At 31.3% G+C, this 17,227-nt stretch overlaps 1 protein-coding gene across 3 annotated transcripts; it reads right to left on the bottom strand.

Annotated features, from left to right (window-relative positions):
* Window positions 1-6,782: 6,782 nt before the first annotated feature.
* Window positions 6,783-11,370, bottom strand: LOC106752828 (N-acetylglucosaminyl-phosphatidylinositol de-N-acetylase). 3 transcript variants are annotated; one of them, XM_014634598.2, is made up of 11 exons: window positions 11,162-11,370; window positions 10,573-10,787; window positions 10,440-10,500; window positions 10,224-10,294; window positions 8,945-9,009; window positions 8,796-8,840; window positions 8,617-8,697; window positions 8,447-8,514; window positions 7,644-7,692; window positions 7,372-7,532; window positions 6,783-7,146 (listed from the first exon to the last, which is right to left on the bottom strand). In XM_014634598.2, exons 2-11 carry the CDS (start codon window positions 10,685-10,687, stop codon window positions 7,080-7,082), a joined length of 783 nt encoding a protein of 260 aa, XP_014490084.1. In that variant the 5' UTR covers window positions 10,688-10,787; window positions 11,162-11,370; the 3' UTR covers window positions 6,783-7,079. The 3 variants fall into 3 exon arrangements, with proteins under 3 accessions (XP_014490084.1, XP_022633003.1, XP_022633004.1); XM_022777282.1 differs by lacking the exon at window positions 11,162-11,370 and having other exon boundaries at window positions 10,440-10,496; window positions 10,573-10,786; XM_022777283.1 differs by lacking the exons at window positions 10,440-10,500; window positions 11,162-11,370 and having other exon boundaries at window positions 10,573-10,786.
* Window positions 11,371-17,227: the final 5,857 nt, after the last annotated feature.

A 17,227-nucleotide genomic window follows, 5' to 3' on the forward strand; every position in this document is an offset into this window, starting at 1 on the left:
AAATACACAATATTCCAAACAACAATACAAATACCATCTCTTAAACTTACCTCTTATTTGAAATATGTGTAAGATCAAAACAAAAAATTAAAATTGAAACTTTACAAAAACATGCAAAACTAAAACTTTACAAATATACAAATATAATATTTACAAGATACGTTATTATTTATAAAAATAATGTTTAGAACTACCAAATACTTTAGTTGAATCCCAAACAACGGCACCAAAAACATGATGGGGACAATAATTCGTTGGGATTTTTATGTTCATCAGCTTAAGCCTCAGTCTCACACAATAGTGAGTTGAATGGTCGAGTTTTGAAACAGTTATTCAGTTGTGTGACGTATTGGCAAATGTACCAAGTCAATTATAATACAATTGAATAAGAGTGATTGTATCCATAGGGATTTAGCAAGTATATTGGCAATGGATTTTAGGAATTTTGTAGAAAAATATGGATATTATATAAATTATATAAACAGATTGGAGAGGAGGCTATGGTTGGATTTCGTCTCATCTTTGTCTACTACACAACTACTGATCTTAACTATTTAATATACAAATCATTCAATGTCTGGAAGCGCTCTAAGGTAATTCAAAATCCATCCTTGGAATTTAGAACATAAGGACTTCTGACTTAGTATGATTTACAAACTCTTGATGGAATCAATCTTTGCCTTAAGTATATTGTTTTTCATATAGTTAGAGTCCTAGATCTATTCTTAGCATCTAAAATAAGGAGGTGATTTGATTGGACCGTATTTTGAGATTAGTTTTCCAACTCAATCCAAACTAGTGAAATAAGATGAGTGATAAAGTAATCCAAGTAATGAAGCATAAATCACAACACAAACATTGAATGAAAGCATTGATAATATTAAATATATAATAGTATAAAGACTTAGAATCAATTACATCCAACCTTAAACGAGAGAGTTCAGTTACTCATAGAGTAAAATGTTGTTATACAATTCCAACAACATTAGACATAGTATTTACAATAAGAGCATTTATCTCTAGCCTCACAACAATGTATTCCTACTTAACTACTACTTATTTATTTTTCCACTCCATGCCTAAAACCAAGACACGAGGCCTCTATTTAAAAAAAATAAAATTCACAAGTGTTTAGCTCCAGCCATAGGCGCTCAACTAAAGAGGTTTCCTTCTATGTCGGGTTTCCACTCTTTCTTTACCACCTTAAGTCCTTATTGCAATTCTTATTGCTTAAGTTGTACAGACTGCCTTTAACTTTTCCTTAATTGTCTTTGACTTTTCTTAAACTGCCTTTCGAGTGCTCAGTTTCAGTCCTAACGCTCGGCTATAAAAGTCATATTCTAGATCTTTCCATACCGATTTTCAGAATCCTTAGTGCTCAACTGCGTTAGTTCATATTTTCCTACAAAAAGGCCACATTTTTATCATAATTTCATTAAATTGATAAATAACCCATTTTCATTATCACATTTTGTATTTCTGAGTCGAAGGAGTTTGATTCACTCAAAAATATATTAATTGGATGCATTTTAAATTCCAAAAATCATATGTCAAATTAAATAATCTAGACACTTATCACTTATTACTTATGATGGAAGCAAGTCCAAGCTTCATGACTGAACAGCTCCATGGTTGAACAGCTCCATGACTCAGAAGAATGCAACAGAATGAAGGGATGCATTAAGATTTCGGTGCACACCAGGTGTTCGATGGAAGGTTCAGTAAGTGTTTGAAGTCTCTCAAGCACAGAAGGCCTTCCAATAGGGAAGGAAGCTAGAGGAGAGGGTGTTGGATAAGCACACAAGAGTTGAACTCAGAGAAGAATGTTTGGAGAATTCTCAACAGCATTTCAATATATCTCAAAGTTAAGAAAATACAAAGGAGAGGTCATCTCTTTTATAGGTGAAGAAATACCTCCATTTTTAAGTTACATTTTGTCTCTAAATGGAAAAGGAAGTTTGTTAGAGAAGCCAAGGTGCTTGGTGCACAAGTTACAGCCAAGCACACATTAAAAATGTGTTAAACGTTTAAAATTGGTTTGCAGACGCTGGGCGGATGGAAGCAGTGGCTCGGCGTTGGCGAGTTGTGGCTGGGTGTCAAATGAAATCCGGAAGCTATCCTGGCTTTGGTTTTCCAATCAGGAAGTGATGTAGTCCAATTTGTATAGCATGCTTTTCTCTCTATTTTTGGATTCCTGTGCTTCCTTTAGCTTACCAGGCCTCCTAGGTTGATTAGGCATGGTCTTCCATCTTTATTTAAGGCCTACAAAACAATACAAATGTATTTAGCAAAGAGAAGAAGGATTTAATAAGTTATTCTCCATAGGAGTAAAGTGTTGAGTGATCCTTCTTCGTCTTGAATACTTCTTGACATGACTCTTGTCAGAGGTCCTATGTGCATCTTAGATGGTCCGCCATCAACTTATCACTTATTATAATAGTTTTGATGTATTCAAATATTTATTTTTCTATTTCCTATTATGATGAATGTGATTTTTATTTTTATTTTTTTATATTAGAGTGACTAGAAAACTTCATGAATAGTAAATTACAAAGGTATATGATGTATGTAAATCCTATGTTTTGTTTTTAAATTTTCTTAATTTAAGTGTTTGATTTTGAACTGTGTCTGTCTTTTTCTCTCTCTGATTTTTTTTAAACATATTTATGAAGACAACCTTAGATATAGGAGGAGAATTGTGTCAATGTAGAGTTAAAGGAAAACATAAGTTTTTAATAAGTTTTTGGCTCATAGATGTAATGTCATGTTCTTGATTATTTGGTTCTTTTCTCTTTATTTGCTTCATTTAATTTTTTCTTAATTTCATGTGAAGATTTTCTGACATCATTTTAATGTATTTTGTTGATATTAACTAAACATGTTAAAGAGTAAGTTTTATCTATTGAAGCAAGAGACATTTGGCACAACATTTACTTTCTTTGTGATGCCTAATAGAAGAAATTTGAATAAGCTTTCTTTGTGTTTATTTGGCAATTAAGGATTTATATTTATGGTATATGAATCATGGTATTATTAATTGGTTTTGTAAAAATTTATGTCTTTGATTACTAATTATTGATTAGGCTTCTTTGTGCTAATACAACAATTGAGGAAATTTATATTCATAATTTCTTGATTAAGAGCTATATTTATATAAGGTTTAATACATCATTTGGTTTCACCGTGGCCAAAACTGAATGACCTGTGCACTTTGATGAATATGTGGTACGTATGAAATATTTGAATGTGTAAATTTAAAACAAAAATTGTAATGACGTGACCGAGGTTACCCTAAGTTACCCAAACACTAGCTGACCCCAAAATCCTAAATTACCCAAATTCTTGAAATACCTCGTCTTCTTCTTCAATCTCTTCGCCACCTGCACCACAACAATTCCATTTTTAGGAACCCTAGAAATGCAACTTGAGTTCGCAATTGAATAATTCAAAACCACTTGACAGTACCTACTCGAGTTTTTCCTTCTTTATTTCTTCATTTGAAGCAGTGAAGGTCGTAGACACTTGAGAAGAAACACTTGCGGTGAAGGAAAGCTTCCATGGTTGACGAGAGAAGGAGGAACCGAAAGAGGAAGATGAACAAGACAAATTGAGAAAGAGTGAGGGTAGAGGATTCGACGACAGAAATGGTTGGGATAGCCGAGGGGCAATAGCAACCGTCGTGAAGCTGCCAGCCCATGTTTCCGGTGATGAAGAAAAAGGAGTCTCTATTCACCTTTTATGGTATTTTCCTTATTCTGACTTTTGTTTTTCTTTATTCTAACCTAAGTTACCCAAGCATCATTATAATTTTTTTTTTAAATTACCCATTCAAAAATATCATAAGTCATATGTGCCACGTATTGATCAAAATGTACAAGTCATTCAGTTTTGGCCATGGTAACAATTGCAATGTTATGTTTTTAACATTGTAAGTTGAAAGGACCATGTTGAAACTTTTTTAACAAAATACGAAACTTTACTAAATTTTTTTAAAAAGTATGACGACTTTGATCAAAACCCTCAAAAATAAAGACCAAATGATGTATTAAACCTTTATAAAAAAACATCTCTACGACATCATTTGTCCATGTTTTATTTTATCAAAAGTTATTTCTTAGAGTATATTTAGGCATGAAACTATAATATCTTTTAGAATTTTTGAGAACTTTTTCGACCAACTAATCATATTAAAAAAATAAATTCTTAAACAAACGTTTATACCTTATATCCTCCATAAACTGATTTTTTTTTTCACTTTTGTTTGTACAAAAATTATACCTACGTTTCTGTTTTTAGTAAGAGTCTATGTTTAAATTATACAAACGTGAATATAATTTCTCTGAAATAAATGGAATACTAGAGCTTTCTAGTACTTTAGTAAGAGTCTATGTTTAAATTTCTGTTTGGTATAAAAATTTTACTACACTATTTTTAAGACATAAATTAATATGCATACGAGTATTCTAAGAAAATTTAATCAATGTTGGATCGACATTCAAAATTTGGATCCAAGGAGACTATTTGTACAAAAGGGAGATGTTTACAATCTGATGATATTTTTTTTTTACCAAAGTGGTATAATTTTAAATCTAAATTACAAGAAATGACAGATTTTAAAATTTTACCGGTTTTAGGTAAGTTGAGTTTGAAAAAGACGAATTCATACATAGAAGTCATGTGCATCATGGATGACTTCAATTTCAATTTAAAATGGTTAAAGAAGTTGTGTACCAATAATACAATTTTCTTTATGTGAAATTGGACCGAAAGAAGTTGTGCTAGCTAAGCACAATTTTAATCTTGATAATTATGTTTTAACAGACGAAATTGTGAGGGAAAAAGATAACATGCAATTCTTTTTAACAAATTAGAGTCATGCATGGAGTTTCACAACTTCTACTCAAATTATGATGGAGTAAATCACTTCGATTCATTTAAAATATATTAAAGTCGTGCATGAATTGAAATCATGCATTTGATTTATTTTTTTACATGTTAATATAATAATTGAATAAAAAATTTATATTACATTAATTATTAAAACCAAGGACAAAGATTTGTATATAAATGAAATTAATAATTTTTTTAATTATTTAAGAAATTTTGTAATTTTAAAAGTTCTTTACTAAATTGCTTTCGGTAGGTATATATTAATAATAAGAAAATAAGTGTAAGAAAAAAATTATAGTGATTTCTTTATAGATATTAAGTAAGAAAAATTAATAAATTGTTCAATAATTTAATTGACAAAGTATATTAAACCTAGAGTTATTCCAACTTAAATTAGATTAAAAAAATCAAAATTTAATTCAAATAAACTAAATTCAATTCATTTTATTATATCTAGATTAAATCAAGACTGAATTTTAAAAAATTCAATTGATAACCAAGTCTTAACCGGAGAAAATATAACAAAATTTAAAGAGACCTAGAATATAAAAAAAATGTTACACCCTCATAGAAAATGGCTCTATATTCCCGTGAATGTCCAATCAATGCTAAAGATTGCATCACCACTTACATCTTGCCCAGCAAAGTAACTTGCTCTGATACTCAGATATCACCATTTGCAAATTTAGAAGATAGATCTAGTAGATATGGATTAGGAACAATAAAGAAGTCTTTTCTCAAAAGAAGCTTTACCCAAATTCCTGTAGAGACCCAGAAATAAAAAAATAAGTTATTTAGTAAGTAATCAAAGAAAGTCGAAAACTTTGCTGTAATGTCATCAATCATCATACCTTGAAATCATAACATTGGCGCCATCATCAAAACCAAGTTCATTTGCAATGATATCAAGGTGGTATTCTCTTATTGAAATATGAAGAGTCATTGGTACAATAGATTGTTCCACTGAACTAGGAATGCGTATGTCAACAACCGGAATGCATTCTTGTGAATCATGGTTTTTCATCAGTGACTCTGCAGTATAAGTTTGCAGTGGATATGCTCTCAGCCTTCTAATACAGATACCGTTCAGAGGTAGCAAGATACTTGCATAAGTTTGCAGTGGCCCTATGGAAGTGCCCAATCAAGTGTCTAGCACATGGCATCTTAAATCTCCGAACTAACAAAAGCAACATCTTTAAATTCATCTACAGTGTCTAAACGGGTGTTAGAGATATGTCCAAATCAGAAAAGTTTGAGAAAAATAAAATAAAAAGTGAGAGAGACAGAGAGAGAACCATATGTTTTACAGAGTTTGAAAAGGTCTTCCTTGGGTGCTCACATTTATATATAACAAATCTATAATACAGTGATAAGAAAGGAGTGAAAGAGTAGTAATCCTGATTCAAATAGGTACTACCTAAAACAGCTTTTGAATAAATCTTACTTAGCCTATCTATTCTAAACCTATTCTAACTTTCCCTGACGCTTATATATTGTATGTATCAAATTTCAAACAAATAAATCCCGGTAGAAGGATATTTGCAAGTTGATTACTAAAACTCGAATGGAATAACCGTCAATCTGTGTTTGATCCTCACATGGAACACAAATGTAAAGAACCGCATGATTATCATCACAATACATCTTCATTACCCACACAAGCTCCCAATCATCTTCAATTTAAGCCCATGCATATGCAATTGCTCTCAGAGGTTATAGTACACAAGATTAGAAGTAGGATGGCCAAATATAATTACAGGACAATTACGAGTTGTAGGTTGTGGTCAATTCAAGATTAATAGAAAGAAAATATAAAATTCACAAAACGAATTCAATGATATTGCTAATACATCGACAATAAAGAATATTCTGCTACTTTATCATACAAAAAATTGAAAACGTAGTAAACAAAATCTGACAAACTTATACCAAACCATTGTTAATGAACATATGTACTATGCGAAATTCTAAATGTCATGGGATATTGTGAAGAAAATTAGCAGTGATTTCTTTCAATCATGTCACTGGAAGTGAAAGGTTGCTTGAGCCGCAGGGTACAGTCCGCACAGTGTACTAAGCTTGAACCCAGATGAAAGGATGAAAGTTGATAGATACAGAGCAGGGCCAGGATTGCAACAAATGAAAGCTGATATCACAAGCAACACCGCAACTCCTTCAGCATTCTAACTTTACCTTACCTTTCTAAGAGTGTTCATATAAGTATAACTGGACAAGGCCACGAAAAGCTTGCGGAACCTGCAAAAATAAATTTAGACACGTTGTTGTGCCATGCCTCTTTGAGATCATTTCAGATGAAGTTTGTAAATATCTATCACATAGACGTCCTGTGTCATGCATTGCAATATTGACACGAGGGAAAAGAATAAAGAAGAAAACCAAACTAAACAACATTTGCAAATTTCAAGAAAAGGTATTTAGTATATGTAGGTTTATAATAAAAGTATGGTAAAGCATGCATACCACACCCACTGGCTTGAGTGTTGGGCCATTGCTTTAAAGCTCCTTCGAGAATTTTCATTGACTATGCAATGCATTGTTCCATTTGAGTGCAACATGGCCAAAAATATGGACAACCAAATATCAACTGGACCACTATATTTGCGCAAAATATTGGTGCTAACCTATAAGCAATGAAGACATCCCAGGAAAATAAGGCAATTTGGGAGAGTTACAAAAAAAAAATAACTGGCCAAATAAGATGAGTAAATAAAACCAAGAAAACAAACACATACAAGCTCCCAGACTTCAATATCCCTTTGTAAAGTATCATGTAGTAGCTTGCTGTCACAAAATGGAAAAAATTTCAATGTCAGAGACAGCACCATAAGAGGAAGAGAAAACAATGCAATTAGTTTACTAAGATAAATTATGGAAGATGTCATCATGCACTTAACTACCCTAACCTTTCGTTTTCTTGGATACTGTACAAAATATCACATTCACGAGGACATGTTAACTATAAATTCTCATGTGATTAGGTTGACTATAGCATCAATGACACCATTGGGGTCAATTAAAAACCAAATTCTCATGTACACAGTCTGTCGAAGCCAAACACAATCCTCCAACTTTACCTGGACTTGAGACCGGCACAATAAAAATCAAAATTACTCGCACAAGTTAAAATAATCTTTATAAGAAGTGTGCATGAACAAATACCAACATATATTAATAAGTTTAATCATCTAAAAACCACTGCATACGTAGCAGCTTGCAGGAACTTTTCAAACAAAATTTAAGCATTTAAAAAAGATATTGACAGTGTGTGTCAATATGACTCATTTATTGTTATTTCAATTTTAAAATCATATTGTTTCAAATAAATCTCAAAATGTACAAATGTTAGAGCAATTTGGTTCAACTTATTTTGAATAAATAATCACAATCACTTTTTCTGTCAGGTTTTCGAGAGACCATTTAAGAAACAAACCACTATTTCCCTTGAAATAAAAGTGGCCATTCAATCATGCTACTAATATCGCCATATTTTCCAGTCAGTTATTCAATGTTTGATCAATACTAATGCTTAACTTACCATACTCCATAATGCACATCACGATGATTACAATGGCCGGAGACACCATAGCAGTCAAAGGTAATAATCTGGGGAAAAGGGATTAAGTAGAAGGATCCTTAAGAGAGATAATTTGCACTGGTAGTACTAGTCTGTCAAAAAGATGCTTAAGGCAGGCAGAACAGTTTTACCATATCAATTGAACAACTGATTATTTCTTCCTCGATAATCTTTGCCAATAAGCTATGGTTCCAAACTTTATCGAAACCGTCCTAAGTATGACAAGTTAAACAACAACAATATAAGGAACTAACAATAAGCTTCAGAAGTAATAGTAAATATTATATCCAAAAACCTATTGGAACAAAACCTGAACATCAGGATGGTCGACAATCTTTACTTGCTGCATTGGAACCTGGGAACAATTTCCGATGTAATACAAAATTTAATTTGTAAGTATAGAAAAGTTATGATTTTAAATTCGAAACAACAGCTATTTTATATCATTATGTAAATCACCTTGAGGGCTACACAAGCCTGAAAAAGCTCTCGTTTTCTGATATTGCCTTTGCCTTCTGCACCACCTACAGAAAAATAATAAAAATGTAAAACTATCCAATGACTTTCTAAGAGGCTAGACTTGAAGCTTAAATTTTTTTTATGTTGAAATTATCATATCTAACCATCGAAGATAGATAGATTTCTTGTTATACACATTGAAATGTAAAAGTAAATCTTCTATTAATTAAAACTGTTAAGGACAGAGATAGGTATATAGTAACAACGGAAAATGGACAAATGATTGTAAGAAACTAAAGGTGATCCTCAACTTTACAAGAAAAAGGAAATATAGGGATGGACAGGAAAATAGAAAAGAAATAATGATTGGGTCCTATAAACCAGGGAACTCCCTGCAGCCAACCCTCATAATTTCTTTCAAATATCAATATCAGCCTCCCCATAAAGAACTCCCGGCAAACTTTCAGATCCCCCTCCTAACTGGCTTCGCAATCATTCCCTCTTATTCTCCCATTCAGAGAATCTTCCTTCATCTCCTCTATAAGATTGAGTTTTTGTCACTAGGCAAAAAACTATAACTAATAATAATGGTGAACTCATACTACTTAAGAATGTAGCAACCCAAAAGCCACAATTCAATTGTAACTTGACTCACCTGACCTCTATCATAGAACAATTGATACAATCCGCAACATCCTTCTCACCCATCCTAAGCATCCCTCTACTCAGTTCCATTCTTTCCCTGCCCATACTTTCTTTCTTTTATATATATAGGCTAAGGGTGTGTTGAAGCTCTTTGAATAGAATTGTAAAAAAAAAAAGAAAAATTTATATCAAATATACAGTAAAAACTGATAACAAGAAATAACCAGAGTTGTGCGGCTTAAGCTAAAGCAAGATTGATAATGCTCCAAGAATTCATTAGTTTGATTATAATATAACATTTAAGTCTATTACCATATGGTATGAAAAATGATATTGAACTTCTTTGACATATGATCTGGGAAATAATATTGAAGTGGCAATATGATCCATTAATAAAGTCATACTCCATATACTGAAAATAGCTAAAAAGTCATTCTTTATCAATACAAAATAGTAAACTTTCTCAATTTAGAAAGATGTCGCCTTCAGAAAATCCAACTACAGAATGGGGAGAAGGAAAACTATAATTGGAATTAATAGAAATGAGTCTAAAGTGACAGAAAGATCAAAATAAACAGACATATATATAACAAAACTGCCATAAGACAAAAACAGATTGTGCAAAGCTATTCACCAGTAGATAAGCATAGTACTTGAATGTTATGTCCCTTTGAAGTCAGAAAATTTATAGTTGGAGTAAAGAACCTGCAGAAATGAAACAAAATTTCAACATAGTGCTAAATCATAATACAGGAAACATATGCTTCAAACTTCAAAAGCCTTAGAAACATGTTTCAAGAATCGAAGAAACTGGCATTAGATATATGAAAAACGGGGGTTTGGAACTTAAATGGATTCGTCGTCCGGATGAGCAGTAACCAACAAGACATTTCTCTTTCGAAATGATCTGCCTGAAAGAAAACATCGGAGATATTGAGGAAGAACAACAAAAATGGAGGCGAAATGGAAAAGAGAGGCATTACCGATTTGAGTAAAATGTTTGGCGAAAGGGATGCGAGGGAGAATAAGAACTTTGCAAAGAGAAATTATCCATACAAACAGAAAGAAGAGAGGAGCAGTGATGAAAATGAAGGTCATCTTTCAACTCAATAATACGATCCACTTTTATGGTTGGTTCAACTCCGTAGAATGTTTCATTAAAGATCCTAGTAACCAACCTATTATACCTGTACGACAACTGCACAAAATAATACTATGAAAAGTTGTTTCAATTATTTTTTGTATATTATAAAGGGTATATTCTTATTTTCATACATTGTATTAATCTAAAAAACATAGCTCGGAATTTTCTTTCTTTCTCTCTGTCAAAAACATCATGTTAAAATGATATTCTATTTCAGGCAAAACAAATTATAAATTACTATTCAAAATGCACAGGCCTATCAAAGACAAAGATCGCCACAATATTACAAATAAAAAATACTTCATTTTAATTTAAGATTATTCAAAAGAAACAAAAAAACAAAAGCTTTAATTTGTGCGGATTATAAGTAAGAAAGGCACGCGCATTGATGGAATAAGGAAAAGAAATAGGAAGAGGGGAAAGAGTACCAATTGGTCGGAAACCTAAAGTTGTCGAACTGGAGCAGCCTGTTTTCTTCAGCACGAAGAGGAAGATAATGGAAGACCTTCTATTGTTTCTTCAACGCCATTAATCTTCACTTTTTCTATTATTCATTCTACACAAAGCGGAAAACCTTTTCATTACACTTTGGGATTTGCTTCAAAAACATGTTAACCCTTCGTTTCATCCTAATAACAAGAAACAACAATATATCATAAATAAATGGTCAATAATATACCTTTTATAGTATTTGTTTTCTTTTTAAAAAACAATTATTTTTTACAATTAGTGTATTTTAAAATAAGTTTTTATTAATTTTTATAGTTTAATAATCAAAAATTTTATATTTTGTAATTAAAGTTTTATTATTTAATTTTTAATTATTATTTATCATTTTACTTCATTATGTTTACGAATTAAAAGATAAAAAATTTATAAAATAATATTAATATAATAAAAGTCATTTTATTTTAATTATAATATTATTTTATTAATTGTAAAACATACATAAAGACAAAAAGAATAAAACAATTCAATTAATGAAAAATATTAAACAATAATAATTTAATTAAAATATATATAAAAAGTAAATATCTAGACAAAAAATAATAATAACAATTTAATTAAAAACACTTAAACATGTAAAAAAATTAAAAAAAAAATCTTTCTTATTTATTCTTTCATAAATAATGAATAATAATAATTTTAATAAATAAAACTAAAGACTTGGCTTACTACAATTGTGATGGAGAATAACATACTATACTCAGATGTTTAACTGCAAAAACAATAAAATACATGAGTAAATTTGCATGATCTCAAAGAACTTACATAGATGTTATATGAAAAGTAATTGAAAAATTGATATTTATCCTAGCTTATAATAACTAATAAAGAAGAAACAATTCTAATGAGTCTTTTTATTAATTTTTGTTAGTAAATATATCTTCAATTGTGTAGTTTTTAGTTTTGTTTGAGGACAAACAAAGTTTAAAGTTGGAGGTATTGATAAGTGCTTAATATAGTTAATTTTGATATCAATTTGGTAATTATATTGTTTTGGTTTTGTTAAATATATAGATAAATTACTCTAATTTTACTTGTTTTGCAAACTTTGATGAACATAGAGAGTCAAAGAAGAAAAATGAAAAAAGTAGAGGAATGCTAAGCAAATTATGGCAAACTAACTTGAGCGTAACTAAAGTGTGGAATTTGAAGTCTATGCCATATAAAGAAACACACCTTAGAGAGAAACCTTAAGCACTTGACCTAAGACTAAAGTCACAAAGAATCCTTCTCCTAGAGAAAACCAGGCTTGGTAGAAAACCTTGCAACTAGAGCCATGATGTCACTGTGGAAGTCACGTAGTAAAATGTTTATAAAAACAAAATTATTCCTTTGTTTTAGGAGACTTCTAGACAACTTTTGTAGAGAGACTTTAAAGAGTTTCCCAAACACTTTCTCTATAATTTAAAGAACATCATTAGAGAGTTAGGAGACTATGTCTCTTTTTTGTATTAAGTTATTCTCATCCATCATGAGGAGTTAAATCTCCTAAGTGTTGAAGTCAAATGTAACCCTTTAGAACTCTCTTGTATTTGGTATTGTTTTATTTATGAATGTTTGCTTTTAATTACATGTTTGTGAATTGATTTATGTTTGTTGTTGGATGAACTTATCATTCATCTTATTTCTTTATCTTGGGATTGAGTGGAAAATGGTTCTAAGTTGTGGTCCAATCAATTATCCTCCTACTTTTAGATGCTACGAATAGATTTAAGGCTCTAGCTGGCTATAAAGTTTTGATCTTAATGAAAGCGATCCATTTAAGTAGTCACTGAGAAATAATACTAAACTTTGGTGAGGCTCTGAGTTCTTGAAATGGACCTAGAGTTACACACAAAGAGAACTCCCAAAACATGATTACTAGCACTTCATATTTAATAATAGAACCAGTACAAAAAAAGGGGCAAAGAGATGTAGTCAAGCTTCAACATGTTTTCCTCTACTAGAAGTTAATCATTTTCAAATTTAAATTGTTTTACAATGCACTTTTGCTTTGTTTTCATAAATAAACTTTGTTTCATACTTTATGTAATCCATGTACAACTTTATTTATGTTCAAACTAGTTGGAACATTGTGTTTTTTGTCAAATCCATGTGGAATCCACACTAGTCATACTACAAACTATCCAATATACTTACTGGTATATTTGGTTGTTTTGTGGGCACCCAACAAGTTTTTGGCACTGTTATCGGAGGTTTATGTCAAGAGAATCTTTGTTTCAAACTAGATTGGCCACTATATAAATTGTATTTAATTTTAGTTAGTTTAACATATTTCATTTTACTGTTACATAGATCTTTTGCATAATTTTCTACATAATTTTTCTCTATACTATTTGTGATACTCACTATTCTTGAAGTTGTTTTGTACACAAAGAAAAAAAACAAAAACATGTTTTGTTATTTGATCTTGAAATTGAATGCACAACAAGGAGACTTAACAACAAAAATAGGAAGCAAAAAAACTCTTGAAACAACAGTTGTAGTAGCAAGCAGAGACCATAATTTCACACTCTGATCTGGACACTCACTATTTGATTCAAATGGTTGCAGGAAACAACCAACGAAGATTGTTAGGAGATTACACACAATAGTAGGAACCATGTCACTTTTCAATTATTGTCAGACTTGCTAAAGGTGTAAAGATGAAGCTTGCATTGCTCTCACTGATGACAATAAATCAGTTTGTTAGTTTAGATCAAGAAGACCTTTTTAATCATTTAGCCACATTCTACAAGCTTTATGAAACTCTTGGAATAGTTTATGATGATGAGGATGTTATTTATCTTAGACTATTACCTTTTTCACTCACAGGCAAGGCCAAAATATGGTTATAATCTCACCCAAATCAAAGTTTAATAAGTTAGGAAGATATGGAGAAAAAGTTTCTAGCAAGATTTTTCCCACCTTTGAAATATATTAGCTCCAAAGCTACCATTGCAACTCTCTCCCAAGGAATTGATGAACATTTTTGTGAAGCATGGGAGAGATATAAAGCCATATTAAAGAAATGTCTTAATCATGGATTTGATGATATAACACAACTCAACATGCTTTATAGTGGGCTTAGGCCACAAACCAAGATGTTACTAGATGCTTCAGCAGCTGGAACCGTGACTACGAAAAGTGCTAAAGAAGTTATTATCATCATTGACTCACTAGCAACAAGTGATCATTAAGTCCAATGCAATAGAAGTCGACCTTTCGAAAAAGGAATTCCAGAGTTAGGTACACAAGATGTCATTCTAGCACAAAACAAACTCATCTCTCAACAAATGGAAGAGCTAAAAAAGCATATGACAAAAGTGTAGCTTAATCCACGATCTTATGGCTCAACATAGTAGACTCTGAAATATGACTTCTATGTTAGAGAACATGATAATGACCACTCCTTTACAACAACAACTACAAATGAAGAAGAAGTGAACTACTTAAATAGTAGTAGAGGCCAAATAACTACTATCATAGTTAGAGATCAAATCAAACTCAAAATGAACATCAAAGTTGGAGACAAAAAAGAGGATCATCAAGTAGGAAAATTGCACAATTGCCTTATCAAGGGCAACAACCTCAACAATAATACAAAGTATCTAAAATAGAGGATGCATGAACTCAATTTATTTAGGTACAACCTCCAATCAAAAGAATACATAGGCATCTCTTAGAAACATGTAAGTGCATATTGGTCAACTACCTCAACAATTGGCGTACCAAGAAGTAAAATTCTCGACCAATACAAGAATCAATCCCAAAGAACAATGCAAGGCTATCACAACAAAACAAGGTACTTTGATAGGTAAAGGGATTGGATGAAACCACAGGAAAACACTAAAAGGAGGGGGGTTGAATATTGTTTTCAAAAATCCTTTCGCAATATAGCGCCTGACAAATATTGTAAGATATGTTTGATCAAGGGGTTCACTTAGACGTTGTTATTTTATTAAACTCGTATAAAGGTATTTTCAATAAAATAATGTAGTAAGCACAAGGAATATGTTTAGTGATTCAGCTTCTAGAAGAAGGTTTACAAAGATTGTTACAAGAGTTGTATAAATGCTAGGTTTTATGAAAAAAATTTCAAGAGAAGATTAGAAAGATAAAGCAATGAACAAAGAGTATTTTTACACTAGTTCATTCCAACTAAGCTACTTCCATTTCTTCCTCAAAAACTAATGAGAGGTTCCACTTAGTAGATTTTTATCATGTACTTCCATTAACAATGGAGTCATAGTCATTAAAGTGTAAGGTTGATGTTATGATGTTTAAGCCTACTCCTTCACTTATTGAGTTCACAATCATAATCTTGTGCTAACCCTTCGTGGACCATGAAAAGTGTTTATTATAAGTTTTCAAAATCAAACAATTCTTAGATATAATGTATTTCTTTTATATGTTAAAAGTTTTTTTTGTAATATAACATTCTTAAAAAATGCTTTCAAAAATTATTATCAGCAACATTATCACTAATATAAATTTTTTTTTTTTACTTATTGTGTTTTTAGTTTTTTAGTCTAATAAAGTCTAATAGGTCTAAAAATTCTAAAATTATATAAACTTAAAAAATCTAATAAGTATAAAATAAGGATAATGATATTTAGACAACATTGTTTTGACAACATTTGAACATTGATTACGTGTCAATCTCTGATTGGTCAAAAATTACTCCACAATAATGTTTATGATTATTATTATTATTGATTGTGGAGTAATTTTTAACTAATCACAGATTGACACGTAATCAATGTTCAAATGTTGTCAAAAAAATGTTGTCTAAATATCATTATCCATAAAATAATTCATAATTATAAAATTATCCAAACTCTAAAATATCTAATAAATGTAAAACTATTAAAAAAACCAATTCAAAATCATGTTTTATTACACACAATAATGCAAAGGAAGAAAATCATTATAAAAAAAAATGATTGTTAATGCTTTATGCCAAGATAAACGGAAATGAGAAAAACCAATCTTAATGTCAAAAATAATTAGGAGGAAAAAGGTTTCTCAATGCACCACACATCACATAAGAAAAAATCGTAAGTATTCGAAAATCACACTCGCTTCAAGAGCATTGTTCGCGCTGCGTTTATATTCATACACAATAAAGAAGAAAGTAGAATGAAAAAGGCACAATGATTTCTACATTTGATCTCTCCCCATCAGATGCACATTTTTGTATCAAAATTTTTGTATGATAAAGAGGAATCAACGTAAATTTTAATAAATAATTTACCAAAAAAATCACTGCTCAATATAAAGAGTTAATATCTAATAAACATTTTACTTCTATTTGTTATTTGCTTTGTTTAAATTAAAAAATCCACTTAAGTTTAACCAAACACGTTTTTTAGATATATTAAGGAAGAACATTCCTAATAAGATTATAGGTTAAATATGTTTTTAGTCCCTATACTATCAAGCAGTTTTGGTTTTAGTCGTTCATTCAAAATAAGATATATTTTAGTCCTCCTCCTTAAGAAAACTTTGATTTTAGTCCTCCAAAACTAAAACCGTTAAAAATCAGCTGATATGGCTAAGAGACTGACACAATTTTTTTTTGTTACACTGAGTCAGTGTTTCTCACCTTTTCTCCCTTTCTCTCCTTCATCTCTTCCTTCCATCTTCCACCCAATCTCCCCACCCTCTCTTAACCCAACCTCCCCACCCAGCATCCCTATTATGTTCCTCAACTCACAACGAATGGTGGTGGGATTAGATGCTCTGTCGGATTACCATGTAGCTCTGAGGAACGACAACCCAACTCCCGCAAGCGGATCCACGACGCAAATTCCGACGACGGCGGGGAGTACTCCTCTGGTACAACCGCTGCACACGGCAGCGATGGAAGCGTTGTCGGCGACGATGCTGGCTAAAAAGAAGAGAGGGCGCCTGAGAAAGTATGCACCGGACGGGTCGTTGACCATGGCGTTGTCTGCGAAGCCGATGTCTTCCTCCGCTTCATTGTCGCCGGTGATCGATTTCTC

The sequence above is a fragment of the Vigna radiata genome, unplaced genomic scaffold (assembly GCF_000741045.1).
Source record: "Vigna radiata var. radiata cultivar VC1973A unplaced genomic scaffold, Vradiata_ver6 scaffold_48, whole genome shotgun sequence".
Taxonomy (NCBI): Eukaryota; Viridiplantae; Streptophyta; class Magnoliopsida; order Fabales; family Fabaceae; genus Vigna; species Vigna radiata.

Excerpts from the sequence above, each read along its gene's own strand:
- LOC106752828 (XM_014634598.2), bottom strand. The coding sequence starts at position 10,687 with ATGACCTTCATTTTCATCACTGCTCCTCTCTTCTTTCTGTTTGTATGG. Across the intron at positions 7,693-8,446 it reads GATGTGCATTATGGAGTATG|CAAGCTACTACATGATACTT; the intron begins GTAAGTTAAGCA and ends ATTTTGTGACAG. Across the intron at positions 7,147-7,371 it reads CACTCAAGCCAGTGGGTGTG|GTTCCGCAAGCTTTTCGTGG; the intron begins GTATGCATGCTT and ends TTATTTTTGCAG.